Raw genomic sequence first — 16,358 nt, 5'->3', positions numbered from 1 at the left:
AAATAAAGAGAAATCTGATAGGAGAGCACTAAGCAAGGTTTGCTCACTCTTAAATGACACAGGGTTACTTTTCCCTTCGGCTGATGTTGTCATATGTGTGGTGGGATGGCTTGAACTGTGTGGTTCTATGATAGGATGTCCCTTCCCACGCTGTATCAGAGCTGGTCTGTGTGAACAACAGAATATGGCAGAAATAATGGTATGTCACATTGGGGATCAGTTAGAGAAGACACTGTGGGACTCCAATCTTGAGCCTTTTCTCCCTCTTGGATCACGCACTGGGAAAAGCCAGCTGCCATGTCCTGAGGACAGTCCATGGAGAGGCTCACAAGGCAAGGAAGGAGGGCCTGAAGAGCTGAGGGAGCTTCCTTGAAGAGGATCTCTGAGCCCCAGAGGACGGCAGTCCAAGCCAACAGCTTGACTCCAACCTAATGAGAGATCCTGAGCCAGAAGTGCCCAACTAAGTCACTCCTGGATTCCTCAGCCACATGCACTGGGGAGTTTCTTATTTAAAGCTGCAAAGTTTTGGTATAATTTGTTTCACAGCAATAGATAATAGTTTCTTTGTTTATTAAAAACAGATGACTGTTTTTCAAACATTTTTGACAATGACCCACAAAACATTTTAAATGACTCAGTATACTTATATGTAGAATTGAAAGTGTCCAAAAACTATAGCTGTGTTTATTATTTAGAGTACATTCTGAAATTTTCTATTTTATTTTATTGAAAAAAATATATACTGGGTACAACTTGCTCTAGTGATCTCATGATCCATCAACAGGCTGCAACTGTCAATTTGGACAACGACATCTAAAATCTCTTCTATTGCTAACATCCTGTGGCACCTCAAAGTAGGCTATAGAGGAGAAGGAGAGGAGAGGGCCTGGTGATCTCTGAACTAAGTAGCTAGAACTTCATTTTTCTACTTAGTACCAGCAAGGTTGCTTCACCCTTTACTTTTGATGCATGAAATTTAACAAAAGGTCGGGGTAGGGGGGGTGGGGGCTGCTTCTGAAGCAATGGCAGGAGCTCATACCTACAGCGTCGCTGATTTCCAGATCAGCCAATAACTGCTTTGAGACCTTAATCACCATCTGCATATTTCCAAAAAGTCCTTCAAAGTCAATGTTTGGTATCTGAGAAAGGGAGACAAAATGAAAAGATGCATTGAAATGAAATTAATGGCATATCATTTTCATGTTAGGAACATCTCTTCAAGGATGATACAAAACTGTTCAAAGTCATCTGCACTCACTGTCACAAAGATTCCAGAAGTGTGCCAACATTATCTTTGGTGTCATTCTTTGTCCTTGATCACACTCTGCTTGACCCCATCTCCCATTACCTTAGTAAAAAGACTATGTTATCAATTTGGTCTAGAATTACATTGGGATACAAAGTCCCACCCAAAATCTGATGGCAGTGCCCACTTCCTATACAAGTTCTTTGGAGTGAATGTTCCAGAAGTACAAACCCAAGCCAGGCCCAGATGGTCAAGTAACAAGCAATAAGGACAGTAAATCCCCAGGATGCTGTTACCCTTTTTTCCCTACCTTCAGCATCTAGACAAGTACCTGGCACACACAAGACAGTTAGGGTTTCCTGGGTAAACACTGTACTGTCAGGTGCCGGAGCCACCAAACCCATCATCCCCAGACTTCATTATTATACAACCTTCCCAATGCAGTGATAATCCAGACTAGCTGGGAGTGTCTTTAGGAGCCACAGAGCAGGAAGTGGCTGGGACATGTCTTGCAGTAAGTCTGATAAGTTAACAGTGGACAAGAAGTGACAGGACGCTAAAAACTAAGTTGATGACACACTCATGTCAGGACCCTTGAATTAAGAGCAGCAGCAACCACAGCCTTTACTTCAAATCCAGTAACCCTTGTGGTGAAAGCGCCATAACCTAATGGCTTGGAGAATCACATCACATTCAGGGTAAAGCGAGCTTTCTCCACAGCTCCCACCTGCGTCTGCTGCAGGGGCGCCATGATGTGTTCGATGCACATTTCCAGATCCCGAACATAGTCTCTTTCCGTCTGGAGAAGTTCTTCTATCACCTTGGCTCTCTTCTCCAGCATCCTCTGCTCTGGGTTTTCAGTGTACATGGACCCAGGTGGGGCCACCGGTGATGAAGACTGGGAGGAGAGGAGGGTCATTTCTAGAAGGGGAAGAGAGAACTCGTCAGCAGCTCTGAGTGTGGAAGCACGACTCTTCAATAGTTTAGGCTGAAAGAACACATTCCTTGCGAACCAAAGTCTCACTGCTATCAACCACCAGGAAATCCAATCACACATCAGTTCTAATTATGAACAGATGAAGGGCTGAGAAACTCATTTCTGCAGAGAACTTCTCTCATCTGTGTGATAGCATTTCTAGAATTTGCCCTAAAAAAGGAAAAGCTGGCCCATTTTAGGAGGACAAATCAGTGTCCACAACCTCTTGAGAAAGAGGTTGAGAGAGGTGCTTTTCTTATAAAGAATTGCTTTCACTTAATTAAGTATAAGACCCAGTGCATGAGGTCAGCAGCAGAAATACCAAACTGGAAATCAAAAACATTGATATAGCACATTAAATATTATTGGGAATATCACAATGCCAACTAAGAAGAGTTAGAGAGGAATTACATGTCTGAGAACTAGGTGACTATAGGGCCTATTGTGTTCCAGTCATTGTAACAGAGGATTAACATATACAATGAAATACACAAAAATTATTTAGATTCTCCCTATCGAAACTTTTTTTTTTCTTTCCCCTATCGAAACTTTAATAAAGACTCTGGCACCTTGTTACTTCAAATATCCTAGAAGATACAAAGGTACTAGAAAGATGAAGTTCTTTTTAATGGTATTTTCAGTCCAAAGAACCTCTATAGAACCACATCGCATGATTTAAAAGTGAAAACTAGTATGTACCTTGTCATTTGCTTTTACCCAGGAAATCGACATGATGAGAGTTATTTATAAAGATGGGACAGTATGGCATTTGTTCATTTAAAATAAACATTAAACACCAAAATAAATAATTGAAAAAAATTCCAATGTAGCAATCTCTGCTCAGTTTATTTCAAATTCCTTAAGATCCACTTTAAAAAAAAAATCCGGGATCCCTGGGTGGCGCAGTGGTTTGGCGCCTGCCTTTGGCCCAGGGCGCGATCCTGGAGATCCAGGATCGAATCCCACGTCGGGCTCCCGGTGCATGGAGCCTGCTTCTCCCTCTGCCTCTCTCTCTCTCTGTGTGTGACTATCATAAATAAATTAAAAAAATTAAAAAAAAAAATCCTACAAATTTATTAAGTAAATATACTGTGATCACAAGAATATTTTTAGCAGATGTAAGAAGCAAAAACACTCCTGTTTACACTACTTATGGAAAACTAGGCTTTCACATCAGATTTTAGTCTTCAAAAATCTCTAAGGACTCTTCTCTAAGGACTTAGGAATTCCAATGTTTAAAAGAGGATGCGCCCAGATTCTCGTTTCTGAGAACTACTCTCCACTCAAAGAAAGCAGAGTTCTTTAGAGAAATAGCTAATTCCAAGCCTGAGGCAAGGAGAGTATAGGTGAACCAGAAACATCTAATGGCAGAAAATAAGAAAGTGCTCAACAAAATGATGGAGGTATTTCCAAAAGGCATGGAGCTGGCTCGAAGGAGCTCCCATTGGCTAAATCTGGTACCGTTTGAGTAACAAAGTAAATAAGTACAGCAATGGACTATAATCCACTGACTAAAGAATCCATGAATTCATATTGATAACATGCAAGTACATGAATGGGGAAGAAGACAGTTTTTTCTTATATATAATGTCAACTAATAAATATAGAAGAAATTATGGGAATTAGAAAATCAGCATTTTGCAATGATTAGCATAAAATGTGGCCCACGCACAAATCATCAGTGGATGATTCTGATGGTGGTGGTGAGGTCTGATGATCAGGATATATGCCCAGTTTTGAGTTAGTTATGACAAATTACTTATTAATTACAGAAATGAAAAATAGTGACTATATATAGTGGAGAAAAGGAAAATATGATCACTGAGTAATCAGAATTCGCATCATCAATAAGGGGCAGAAAGACCATATGTTTTTCCATTTGTCATATCTGGAAACAATACAATATCCCATATGTGATATCCCAGTCAAAAACGCATCATCTGAAACAAATCTTGAGTAAACATCAGACAACTGCAAACTGATGGTTTGTATTCTTCAAAATGTCATGTTATGAAAGACAAAGAGGGCCTCTGGCTCAGTCAGTGGAACATGTGACTCTTGATCTTGGGGTCCCAGGGTGTACAGTTTACTTATAAAAAAGAAAAGAAAGACAAGGAAGCCCGAGAATTCTCAAAGATGACTGAGGAGATGGCAAATAAATGCCACGTGTGATTCTGAGCTGGGTCCTGATCTAGGGAAAAAGCTGCTACAAAAGACATTACATTACTAGGGCAACTGGTAAAGTTGTAATACATACTGTAGATAAATGATTAAGTCAGAGAAAAATTCCCTCAAATGGCAAATCTATGTGGTTATGTATGACATCCATGGTTCATAGAAAATACACATGGAAGCTTACGAAAGGACATGATATGTCCAACCTACACTCAGTCAGAAAAAAGTGTGTGTGTGGGTGTGTGGAGAGAGAGAATGAACAGAAAAACCCAGCAAAATGCTAAACACTGGTGGATGTGAATAAAGGCTATGCAGGAGATTCTTTGTACTACTGCAATAATCTGTACATTTTTTATCATTCAAAATAAAGTTTAAAAAGTATAATGGAAAAATATCTTTCTTGAACTTTTTTTGGTAGCATGACAAAATTTCAAGCATAATCCTATTTGGTTTCTTTTTTTAAAAGATCTTATTTATTTATTTATTTATTTATTTATTTATTTATTTATTTATTTATGAGAGGCACAGAGAGAGAGAGAGAGAGAGATGCAGAGACACAGGCAGAGGGAGAAGCAGGCTCCACGCAGGAGGCCTGACTTGGGACTCGATCCTGGGTCTCCAGGACCAGGCCCTGGGCTGAAGGCAGCGCTAAACCGCTGAGCCACCTGGGCTGCCCGCATAATCCTATTTGACTAGAGTGCTAAATCATAATCCTAAATTAATTGCGGCATATGTAAAACTTATTTTTAATAGGCTTGTTTAGAGTTTTCTTTGCAATTTCAAGCAATAGGATCTCAATCCCAAATATGGTCTCTCCAGTGGCAAGTTAAGAGAAACTCATTTTTAAAATGTATTATCTTCTTTATTTGGGTATAATTGACATATAACACTATATTCCCTTCAGGCATATAACATAATGATATATTATTTTTAGAAGACACTCATTTTTAATATGACTAAAAAGTTCTGAAAGGGAGAACACTTGTTGAATTCCCACCATAGGCAATACACTTTATATATTTGATTATGTCCCTGAACTCATTTAATATTCATGTCAAAACTCTGAAGTTGTATTATTACTTGATTTAATAGAATACCTGGGTTTTGAGAGGCTGACCAACTTGTCAGAGCTTATGTAGCGAGCAAATGGCAGTTCTGGAATTTGAATCTAAATATATTTCAATCCAAATCCTATCGCTTAATCCTGTACCATTTTGCCTCCCTGGCCTGGAATCTCAACTAGAAAAGGTCAGGGGTTTATTTGCTTCAAATCTTGAAAATTACCCGGAAAATATTCTATCTCAGGAATCAAAACTCTATTAATTATAATAGTTGAAAGTTTAAAATACCATCAAGTACTCATCAATCAAAAGCCAGCAACCTACAGTAAGAAACTCGGATTTCTATTATTATTATTATTGTTTTTAAAGATTTTATTTATTCATGAGAGACAGAGAGAGAGAGAGAGAGGCAGAGACACAGAGGGAAAAGCAGGCTCCATGCAGGGAGCCTGACACAGGACTGGATCCCAGGATCACGAAGGCAGGCGCTAAACTACTGAGCCACCCGGGGATAACTCGGATTTTTAATAAAAGAGAAAAAAGAAATGGTAACAATTCCTTTGACCTACTGGCATGAAGCTAGCTAGCTAGCTATTTATTTATTTATTTATTTATTTATTTATTTATTTATTTATTTATTTTTGCAGGTGCATTTATAAATTCTTGGACTGCCTTTAAAATACCAAGAACTTTAGCATGATTTTAAATCCCTGTGGAATGTATCTGCAATTTTGACAAAATTCTACATGTTTCTGAAGACATAGGTCACCCTCAAGGTCTACACATATCAGTGCTCAAGATTAAGTCAAACTAGAACTATCTGGCTTGAAATGACTCCAAACGTAAAACCCCTTTTCCATTATCCCAAATACATCCTAAGGAAAGTCTGATCTAAAATTTTAGTATCTGGGACGACCAAGCAGGAGAAGGTGGCCTCCTGGCTCAGCTAGCTGCAGTAGAGAGAGGGGCTTTGAATCTTGCTCTTCCCAGCTCTGGCCGGGAACCCTGGGGAACTGGGCAAAGGTCACATTTCCCTGTAGGCCTCAATGTCCTCACCTGTAAAATGAGTAATAATGCCTGCTTTGCCAAGCTGTTGAGGGAATAAACAAGGGAATAAATGGACACAAGTTAGTTCTTTTCCCACAGAGGGCCAGAAAATGCTGTCTGTAGCAAATTAAGGTAAGGTGCCCCAAGTAGAAGGGCTCTGTCCAATTCCTGGAACACTCTGCTCTTCTCTAAGAACAATAAAAGCTGAGGAAGCACATGGAGGAGGCTGCGGCCAGGACCAGCCTCCAGCGGCCGTGCGCAGACCAGCTCCCACCTTCTTCCCCGAAGGTCCTGGAGGAATTGAGGAGCTGGAGCCAGAGCTGACTGCACAAATTTATTCTCTCTGGTAAAACAATGCGTACGGGGTAGTTTTTTCCTTTTGTTCCCTTTCCCAGCTCCCCGCCCCCCCCCCCAAGTCCCGATTCCCCTCCCCTCAAGAGGTGCCCACCCCCAGGCTAGTGGGCGCCCCCAGGCTCCCTCCAGGGCGTAAGGAAGGCGTCCCGGGAGCCCGAGCTTCGCGCAACTCCACAAGCCACACTTGAGAGCACAGTCACAGAAAGAGCCACTCACTTCTCCCCTCCGCAAGGCCGGCTCTGCGTCTGGCGGGGAAATCTCTGACCTGCCGGCAGGTCCCGGGCACCCGGGCTGCGCCACCTGCCGCCGCGGGCTCCTGCCCCGCCGCACCCCGGCTCCCCCGCACCTGCGGCGCCCAGTGGCTGCTGCCGGACGGGTGGGTGGGTCCCAGGCTAACGGGCAGAGCAGAATCTTCCCAGAGCTCTGGAATGCTCCGCAACCCCCAAATCCTTTGAATAGGGTAGGCATTTCCCCCAGGCTTTCCCACATTTACATATGAATCGCCGAGTCCCCCAGGCTATCAGGGCAGGGCCGGTTCTAAAGGATGGAGCTGGAATCCTTCTGAGGGGAACGAGCTGCAGGCTGCGGCCCGCCTTCGCTCGGGCTTCGGGCTTCGGCACCTTCCCCTCCTGCATTCCCTTCCCGGTTCTCACTTCTGGAGTTTTCATCGAAGGGTATTACTCTCACTTTGCCTGTCCCTACTAAGCTTTATGGGGGGGAGGGGGGTGTCTCTTTAGGGAAGAATCTGAAGGCCCATCCATCTCTCACTTAAGAGGCCGCACTGTGAAGTAGGTGGCATTGGTCTACTGTCTGCCTGGGGACCTGGCTTTCTGCAGGTCCCCCTCTCTGGCCCAGGCCAGCCCTCTCCAGGCCCGGGCTTTGCCTAGGGACCTGGGCCTCCTACTTTGGGGACCTTACCCTACAGCCATCAGAATGCAGATCTCAGTGGGCTGGGCCCCGCTTGGCAAGAAGTGCACAGAGTAATTCACGGAACCGGGAACCCAGCTCACAGCTCCCAAGCATTTACACTTTGAAAGAAACCAAGGAAACAAAAGCTGCAGAAAAAGAAGCCATCTTTGTAAAAAAAACAAAAACAAAACAGAAAGAAAAAGAAAACCTGCAAAAACCACTACGTGTTTCCATAATGGATATAATATGGCAGTGCAAGGAAAAAGGACAGGAAGAAGGCACCCCCCTTCATCAGTTGGCCCCGGGCCTCAGGGTGGGAGCTGGATTTAGGGCCGAAGGCTCAAGGGGGGTGAGGGGTGGGTGGGTGTTGCGCTTCCTAATCTCATAAGAATCTGTTGTGGTAGCGCCAGTAATTGAAAATAAACTAATGCTAACTAAGAAACGTCTCTATTGGTGAAATCTGGGGCCATCTCAGAGATGGCAGCTTCTGGTGAAGAGGCCTTCCCGCCCCGTCTAGAGTCGCACCCGCTCTGGGAGGCTCACCCGGCAGGCCCAGGCCGCAGGCCCAGGCGGAGCCCCACGCAGCCGCTTCCCTGCAGCCGCTTCCCTCCACCCGCTAGCGCAACTCCTCTTAACGTTGCATTTGAACAACTACTTACAGGGCACTTACTGGGAGTGTCAAGCACTGTTCTAAGCACTTTACGAACATTGGTGTTTCTAATCCTCCCAACCACCCTACCACATCGTCCCCGTTGTACAGTTGAGGAACGACGACGAGAAGTTGAGTGAACTGGCTGCGGAGCGCAGGCCTGGGATAGGGGCCGAGCAGGCTCCCGCCTCTGGGCCCGTGACCTGTAGCTACTCCCTCTGCGGGCAAATCCGTGCAACTTGGGATCTGAATTCTACCTGTGGGGTTTGGTGGCCACCAGGTAGCTAATAATAAGACAGAGTGTCTTATTATTAAGACAATTATTAAGTGTCTTATTATTAAGGTAGCTATTATTGTGTCCTAAAGCACAACTTAACCTCTGTGGGAGCCTCGACCCCCCCACCATTAAGTGAACAATATATCTTTAAGCATATCTGCGTATGTTCACGTGATAATATGTATAAAACCCCATTTAGTAGAATGTAAGTAATCCCTCAGAATCCAATGTAGTGTCACACACAGTAAATATCCAATAGTATTCTGGATAATTTATGGCAGAACACACGTGAAACAAAGGAAAAGGCTTCTTTTATCCTATCTTCTGATGGCTTTCCGACTTACATATTAGCCATCTTCCTCAGGTAAGGGGAGAGCCCCCTTCAAGAAACCTCAGCTCTTTCTTGTGACCTTGACAGATGTGCCACCCCAAGGGATAGGGCAGCAGGTAAAAACTTGTAATACTTTCTCTACTTCTTAAAATAAAAAAAAGTCAAAACTTCTAACTCAGGAGTCTACTTTTAGAAATGTATTATATGTAAATCATTGGACAAATGCACAAGATGTACATATGGGGATGTTCTCCGATGTGTACAAAAACTCAGAAGCAATTTTTTTCCCCAAAGGGGCCTGGTTAAATAAGTTTCGGCATATCTACAGAACAGAATAGTATCATAGCTGTTGAGATTTATACTTACTAACACAGAATGCTGTCTCTGTGTGGTTAGTTGAAAAAAAGTATATTACAAAATAGTCTATGAACGAATAGCCATTTTGTTAAAAAGGGAAAATACTTTTGGTGCATATATTTGAAAATGAGAAAATCTTGACAGGATGGAAATTCCGATATTTTTTTCCTTGCTTTGACCGTATCTTCTAATATTTCTAGAGTGAACACGTAACGTTGATACAACAAAGAGCAATAAAATGGAAGAAATTTTCTGTAAAATGAGAATATTCTAATACCAACAGTTCTCCATTTCTGCTAATCCATTTCAAATTTTTTCTTCACTTTTTAATGAGCTAAGGTCTCTTCCCTGACCCGATCCCTGTAGACTGCTGAAGACCGTAGGTCAGGAAACAGGGCTGAAGTCACGATTAGCCAGTCTCCTAAGAAAAGCAAATCCACCAGTGCCTGTTTAGCTATCCTTTAGAAAACCCTGAGAGAAAGCTGTCTTTGTAAATATTACTCATTTTCGCCCCAGGCCCAAAGAGAGGAATCAGAAATCCCAGTTTTCCGCCTTTCCACATCCCTCCAGCTGGGCCACCCAGCCCCCACCCTGTCTTTACTTTAGCACCTACAAGCCTCACAATGTGGAAAAGGTTTGCTCAACGTACAATTCTGGCACTGTGGTCACTGGCTTTTCTGCAGAGCTCATAGCCACCCAACTTCAGAGAGGAATCGATAACATTCAGGTCCAAAATCTCAACCAGAACTAAAAAAAACCTTCCCTGTGGCTTTTGCTCTGGAACTTCCCACCAGCTTTGGCAAGTAACCTCTAGCACAATCCCTGCTGGGAGGGTTTCCACCCCTGGGGCAGGAATGAGGAGTGGGGATGGGGGAAACTCAGCTCAAAACTTCTCATTTCCCCTTTCCTTTTCCAGGCCCTCTCTGGGCCTTCAGAAAATCAAATGAGTCAAGGGCTCAAAGTACTAGAGTCTGCAATTTCTTATACTGCCAGGATGGTCAGTTTAATTCTAGCACCAACTCAAACACCATTTTTGAACCCTCACCAAAGACACAGAAATCCTAGAGGGGTGTGCTATTGGTGGGACATTATTATTGTTATCTAATCTTTAGGTAGCAGAAGTGAAATTATCAAGAGGGCAAAGACAGTTTTCATCAAATAGTTCTCTAGGAATAAATGATCAATTTGAGTAAGCAGATTTTTATTATAGTCAGCCAAAAAACTCTATATGAAAAGCTTTATTTTCCTAACACACACATATCTGATGCTATATTTACCAAGTCTCTTGAGGGAAGTTATTATTACTCTCATTTTACGAATGAGGAAATGGGCACAAAACAATGACATGGCTGGCCTGTGACCTGTGACCTCTGACCACAGGGCTGAGAAAGCTGCATATTCAAAACCAGCGTCCAAGGCCAGTGCTTTCTGTGAAGGGTCAAGGCCTGTTGTGGATTATGTCTTCTCCGTATGCATGTGGCCATTTCTGGCTTTATATTTTCAATTTTAATAATGATACTATAGTGATGTTTCAAAATTTGCTCATGTCCGTGCCCCTCTGGCTACTTCTCTGTGCTAGTCTATAAAATTAAACTTTCTTCAGTTTCTATGAGGTAGTTTACTTTGATTCCTTCCACTTGCCTTCATAATATTCTATGTATCTTTTATCACTGTATACCCCACAAATCAATTCATCTGAATTATAATCCTGTTCAAGTTCTAACTATAAAACTGAATGAATATTTAATAGAGAGCTACTGAGCAGAGTCTTAGGCCACGGGGCAAGTAGAAAAAGTTGAAATGCCCTCAAAAGCTTTCTTTAGTCTCATCAGGAAAGCCATGTCATCTGGCCTGTGTTCAGGAAGAGCAAATGCAGTAGGATTAAACTGGATGGCCTTTAAATTTTTCTCATTTGACTTAATGAATCTAGTTGAACGGGCAAAACATAAGCTTATGAAACAAAAGAATAATGTAAAATAGAAACAAATTAAGCATTAAGGGCTTTGGTTATATTTATTTGAATGAACCCAATCTCTCAAAGATTCTTTCCTAGTGTGATCTGATATTTTGATGGTAAAACCTCATTAAACTTAGGGTATCTTAGGGTGTCATTATATACTATTATCTAATTTTCTAGCTGAAACATGGGGAAAAAAATAAAACCTCAATACAAGGGAAATATAAATCAGGTTTTTCCTGGGACCCCAGTCGTAAGTGCCAAGTTGGTTTAAATAAGGTTGAGGCATCCAGCAGTCACCCCATACCCCATATCTCCCCTGGCTTCCACTTCTGGGCTGTAAGAGGAGCTGCTTCCAAGATCTTGAGAGGGCAGTGGGTATAGTGAATACTCAAAAAAAACCCTTGGAATCTAGTCCTGCCTCCCCTCTGACCTGTCTGGGCTGTTGTTCCCATCTATCTATAACAAAGGGGTTGGGCCCGTTGGTCACTTCCAAGATTTAAAATCTTACATGACTTCCCACTCTGTTACTTCACTTACTCCTCAGTTTGGAGTAACCACATCAACTTCTAACTAGTCCCACAAGGAGTGTCACTTGGTATGTAAAGCCTCTTTGGACTCACCTAAGCAGTTAGCCACTTCCTCTTAGCGAGCCCTGAGGACAGGGCTAGCTCAGTGTACTTCCAGTATTTGTTTTCTTCATCATTGAACATGACAAGCCCAGCTTGTCTCTCTGCCTTTCTGCTCACCTATTGCCCTTTAAGCCCAGCCAGATGAAGGCCTCTCTAGTCTCTGGATTGGGTCTTTTCCCAAATTTCTCTTCTCAAGCAGCAATACAAAAAAATATGTACTATTTTGTCTTTTTGTTGTTGTTGTTTTTAACACAGCCAAGTCACACTTATTCTAGGTGTGTGATGCCGGTTCAACTTTTGAAAATCAAATAATGTAATTCACCACATCAACAGGCAAAAGAAGAAAAATAATATAACCAGGTCAACTGATAGAGAAAAAACTGTATCTGAAAAAAATCCAACATCCATTTATTATAATAAATATCAGAAAACTAGGAGTAGAGTGGAGCTATCTCAACTTGGAACAGAACATGTATTAAAACCCTAGGGTGGGGATCCCTGGGTGGCTCAGCGGTTTATCACCCGCCTTTGGCAGGGCGTGATCCTGGAGTCCTGGGACCGAGTCCCACATCAGGCTCCCTGCATGGAGCCTGCTTCTCCCTCTGCCTGTGTCTCTGCCTCTCTCTCTCTCTTTCTCTGTCTCTCATGAATAAATAAATAAAATCTTTAAAAAAAATAAAACCCTAGGATACTTATCTTTTGATGTCATATGCTGTGTCCCAAAATAGAATATTTCATTTGACAACACACATTGACTGAGCCTATGTCAAGTTATTAGGTTCTGGAAACATTATCTTTACCACCATCACAAAACTTAGATGCTACTGGACTTTTGTGCATACCTAATGTATACCTAATCCATAGGATTTAGCAACTGGCACTTAATAAATGGCAACAATTATTATAATTTAAAGTGCCTTAAGCATTACTCTGCTACAATTGGGATAAAAGACTACCCAAAGATCTTTAAAAATCAGGAACTATCCTAACTTTTTTTTTTTTTTTTTTAATGATAGGCACGCAGTGAGAGAGAGAGAGAGAGGCAGAGACACAGGCAGAGGGAGAAGCAGGCTCCATGCACCGGGAGCCCGACGTGGGATTCGATCCCGGGTCTCCAGGATCGTGCCCTGGGCCAAAAGCAGGCGCCAAACCGCTGCGCCACCCAGGGATCCCGAACTATCCTAACTTTGATGAAAATTTTAGTTAAAATTTAGGACATAGGACACTGAGGATAAATCAGGTTTCAATTTTCCTCTAAGCAGGGCAGAGACTGGAGAGCAAGAAAATCGAATTCCCTATCTCCAAATCACTGAGGAAAGAGCTAGAGGAATTCAACCATATTTGCTAAGTATTGCTGTGAGTCACCACTAAGTAGAAGCATCTCCACATTTCAGTAGATGCCAAGATGTGCATTTTTTTTAAACATTTTAACATCTCTAAAAGCAAAATGTGTTTTCCAAGTAATAGCATGTTAACATTTAGTTAGAAGTCTTCTTTTTAATGGCACCTAAACTTATTCAAGGTCTTAGAATAGATGGTGTTTAGATTCAATAAAATGTAATATATTCCATCTATCTCCTCTCAATTTACTATTAGAAGAAAGGGGTTTCTTGATAGAGTGGAATGAGGTCCACTGTGTATACAAACGTGTACCTTCCCACCAGAAATCACTGTGTGCGGGCACTCTCCCACCACCGTGGCTTGACAGCCTGATGGTCATGCCCAATGTGGGCACTTCATGGTTTCTCAGGAAATATCAAATTGGAAAACTCTGGGGCACCCACTCTGTGGGTATGTCAAGGTTCTGAGTTCCCACTTTGACATCTCATTTAAGACCTGCCATGGTTTTGCAAGTTAGCTGCTTTGATTCACCCTTCCTCCCACTGCACCCTCTAATATCCTCTGATCCAAATGAAAGAAAATGCTCCATAAGAGTACCTCTTCCGGGATGCTTGGGTGGCTCAGTGGTTGAGCATTTGCCTTTGGCTCAGGGCATGATCCCGGGGTTCAGGGTCAAGTCCCACATTGGGCTCCTTGCAGGGAGCCTGCATCTCCCTCTGCCTATGTCTCTGCCTCTCTCCGTGTGTCTCTCATGAGTAAATAAATACAATTCTTAAGGGCAGCCCACATGGCTCAGTGGTTTAGTGCCACCTTCAGCCCAGGGCCTGATCCTGGAGACCCGGAATCGAGTCCCACGTCAGGCTCCCTGCATGGAGCCTGCTTCTCCCTCTGCCTGTGTTTCTGCCCCCACCCCCTCTCTCTCTGTATGTCTCATGAATAAACAAAATCTTTTTAAAAAAATTAAAAATGAATGAATGAATTAATTAATTAATTAATTAATGCCTTTAATAAAAAGGGACGACTAGGTGGCTCAGTGGTTGAGTACCTGCCTTTGGCCCAGGGTGTGATCCTGGAATCCCGGGATCGAGTCCCGCATTGGGCTCCCTGCATGGAGCCTGCTTCTCCCTCTGCCTGTGTCTCTGCTTCTCTCTCTGTGTCTCTCATGAATAAATAAATAAAATCTTAAAAAAAAAAAAAAAAAAAAGAGTACCTCTTCCTATCCACGCTCAATATCTTGCCTTTCCTTGATATTTCTTGCTGTTGTTCAATAAACAACAGGCCAGTATTCCTGTTGTTGAAGAAACATTATACAAAAACAATTCAGGTAATTGCTTGTGGAGAAAACTACCAACCTGGCTTGAGAATACAACTCCCGGTGCCAGGGCAAGGTCTCCGGGTTGGGTGGGAGTCTGCCAGACTGGGTCACTCCAACCTCAGGAGGGCCTTATTTCTTTTCAAGCTTCAATCATCTCCCAACCCTTGGGGAAATATGGCCCTACACATATTTCCTTTGGCCTCCACACATTTACCCTTTCCTTCTCCTTTACCTTCTGCCTATCCATCTATCCTCCAACAAGCAACAACACCCTGGTTTTAAAAAATAAGCACAGGAAAGTTTTGTCCAACTCTGTGCCCTCTAAGCTACAATCAGGGGTCTTTGATTCTTTTTGTGAAAGGTCTTGAAAGAGTGGTCTTTTTTTTTTTTTTTTAAAGATTTTATTTATTTATTCATGATAGTCACACAGAGAGAGACAGAGAGGCAGAGACACAGGCAGAGACACAGGCAGAGGGAGAAGCAGGCTCCATGCAGGGAGCCCGATGTGGGATTCGATCCCGGGTCTCCAGGATCGTGCCCCGGGCCAAAGGCAGGCGCCAAACCGCTGCGCCACCCAGGGATCCCGAAAGAGTGGTCTTCATGCCCTCCTCCTATGATCTCATCCCCCATATAAGTCCTTTGCAAGTAATTCTGAATCATCACTGTTCCAGCAATATTGTCTTTTCAGTCAACCAATAACCTCCTTGACAAATCGGGTGGCATTATCCTTGATCTCCCTAGGGCACTTCAAAGCATTGGCCATTCTCTCTTACTTTAAATTCTCTGGTTTTCTCCTGATTTCTGCAATGATCTCGCCCTATCCCTCCTCCACCTGCCCCCACATTGTGGCTCACTTCTTAGACACCTGCGCTTCTCCTCAGTCACTCCTTGCCTCGGGGAAGGCATCTTCCCATAGTTTCTGAGAGGGTGACTCACCGCACGTAGGCCTCGCTTACCTTTTTCCTCAAGCTCTGGTCCAAACCGCCATCTAGTTTCTAAGATTTCGGTACTCCCATGCTCCCCACACTGTGTTCCTCTTTGTCACCACAAGTATGAACCCTCGCTCATAATGTTTTCCCAAAGGAATGTTCCCCCTGCTTCTCTCTGCCCAAGTCAACCCCCATTCACTCTCTTCAGCTTTAGCTCAAGTTCAAACACCCTAAAGTCTTTTCCCATAACTCAAGTAAGGACTGAGCTTTCCCCCTTCTGGTTGTCCATAGCACTCACTGTCTAGACTACACACTTGTGTATTATTATGTTATTCATGTTTTTATACTCTCTACCTCTTCAGCTGATCTCTAAACTCCTGTGTGTGTTGAGAGTGGGGCAGGCATCCTTCTTTGGATACCCCCGATGCTTGTTACAGTGCTAAGTACAAGTACTGGTTACTAAATCCTGTTGAACTGTATTCAAGGGGGATGTGGGATCTCTGTGCTGGTGAAATGATGGTGGGAGCTCATGTTTATTTAGCATTACTTTATGCACCAGGCTCTCCTACACTATCCTAGGTACTTCGATATCGATAAACTCATTTAATCCTCATAATACTGTCATCTGGTTTTACTGACGAAGAAACTGTGGCATAGAGAAATTAAATATTTTATACAAGGTAGTAGGGCCAAGTGGGGGATGGGATCTAATAGTTCCCTCCCTATAAAGGACTTAAAAAATTGTGTTTAATTATCTGTTTCTATGCTGTTTTCTGTTGGAAAGTTCCTAAAGGCAGGCCCA

The 16,358-nt window shown here is 42.9% G+C and overlaps 1 protein-coding gene across 3 annotated transcripts in view; it reads right to left on the bottom strand.

Annotated features, from left to right (window-relative positions):
• The window catches only part of DNMBP (dynamin binding protein), a 106,994-nt gene that overhangs the window by 21,386 nt on the left and 69,250 nt on the right, over positions 1-16,358 (bottom strand). For 2 of the 3 annotated variants that reach the window (XM_072805716.1, XM_072805717.1), the window contains 2 exons: positions 1,974-2,167; positions 1,040-1,139 (listed from right to left, as the gene is read on the bottom strand). In XM_072805716.1, the coding sequence (XP_072661817.1) occupies positions 1,040-1,139; positions 1,974-2,167 (294 nt within the window). Of the gene's footprint in view, positions 1-1,039; positions 1,140-1,973; positions 2,168-7,075; positions 7,168-16,358 lie in introns of those variants that run through there. The other variant, XM_072805718.1, reaches the window with a different exon arrangement.

Source organism: Canis lupus, chromosome 29 (assembly GCF_048164855.1).
Source record: "Canis lupus baileyi chromosome 29, mCanLup2.hap1, whole genome shotgun sequence".
NCBI classification, from domain to species: domain Eukaryota; kingdom Metazoa; phylum Chordata; class Mammalia; order Carnivora; family Canidae; genus Canis; species Canis lupus.
Note: the sequence above shows the minus strand (reverse complement) of the source record. Positions and strands in the feature narration are given on the sequence as shown.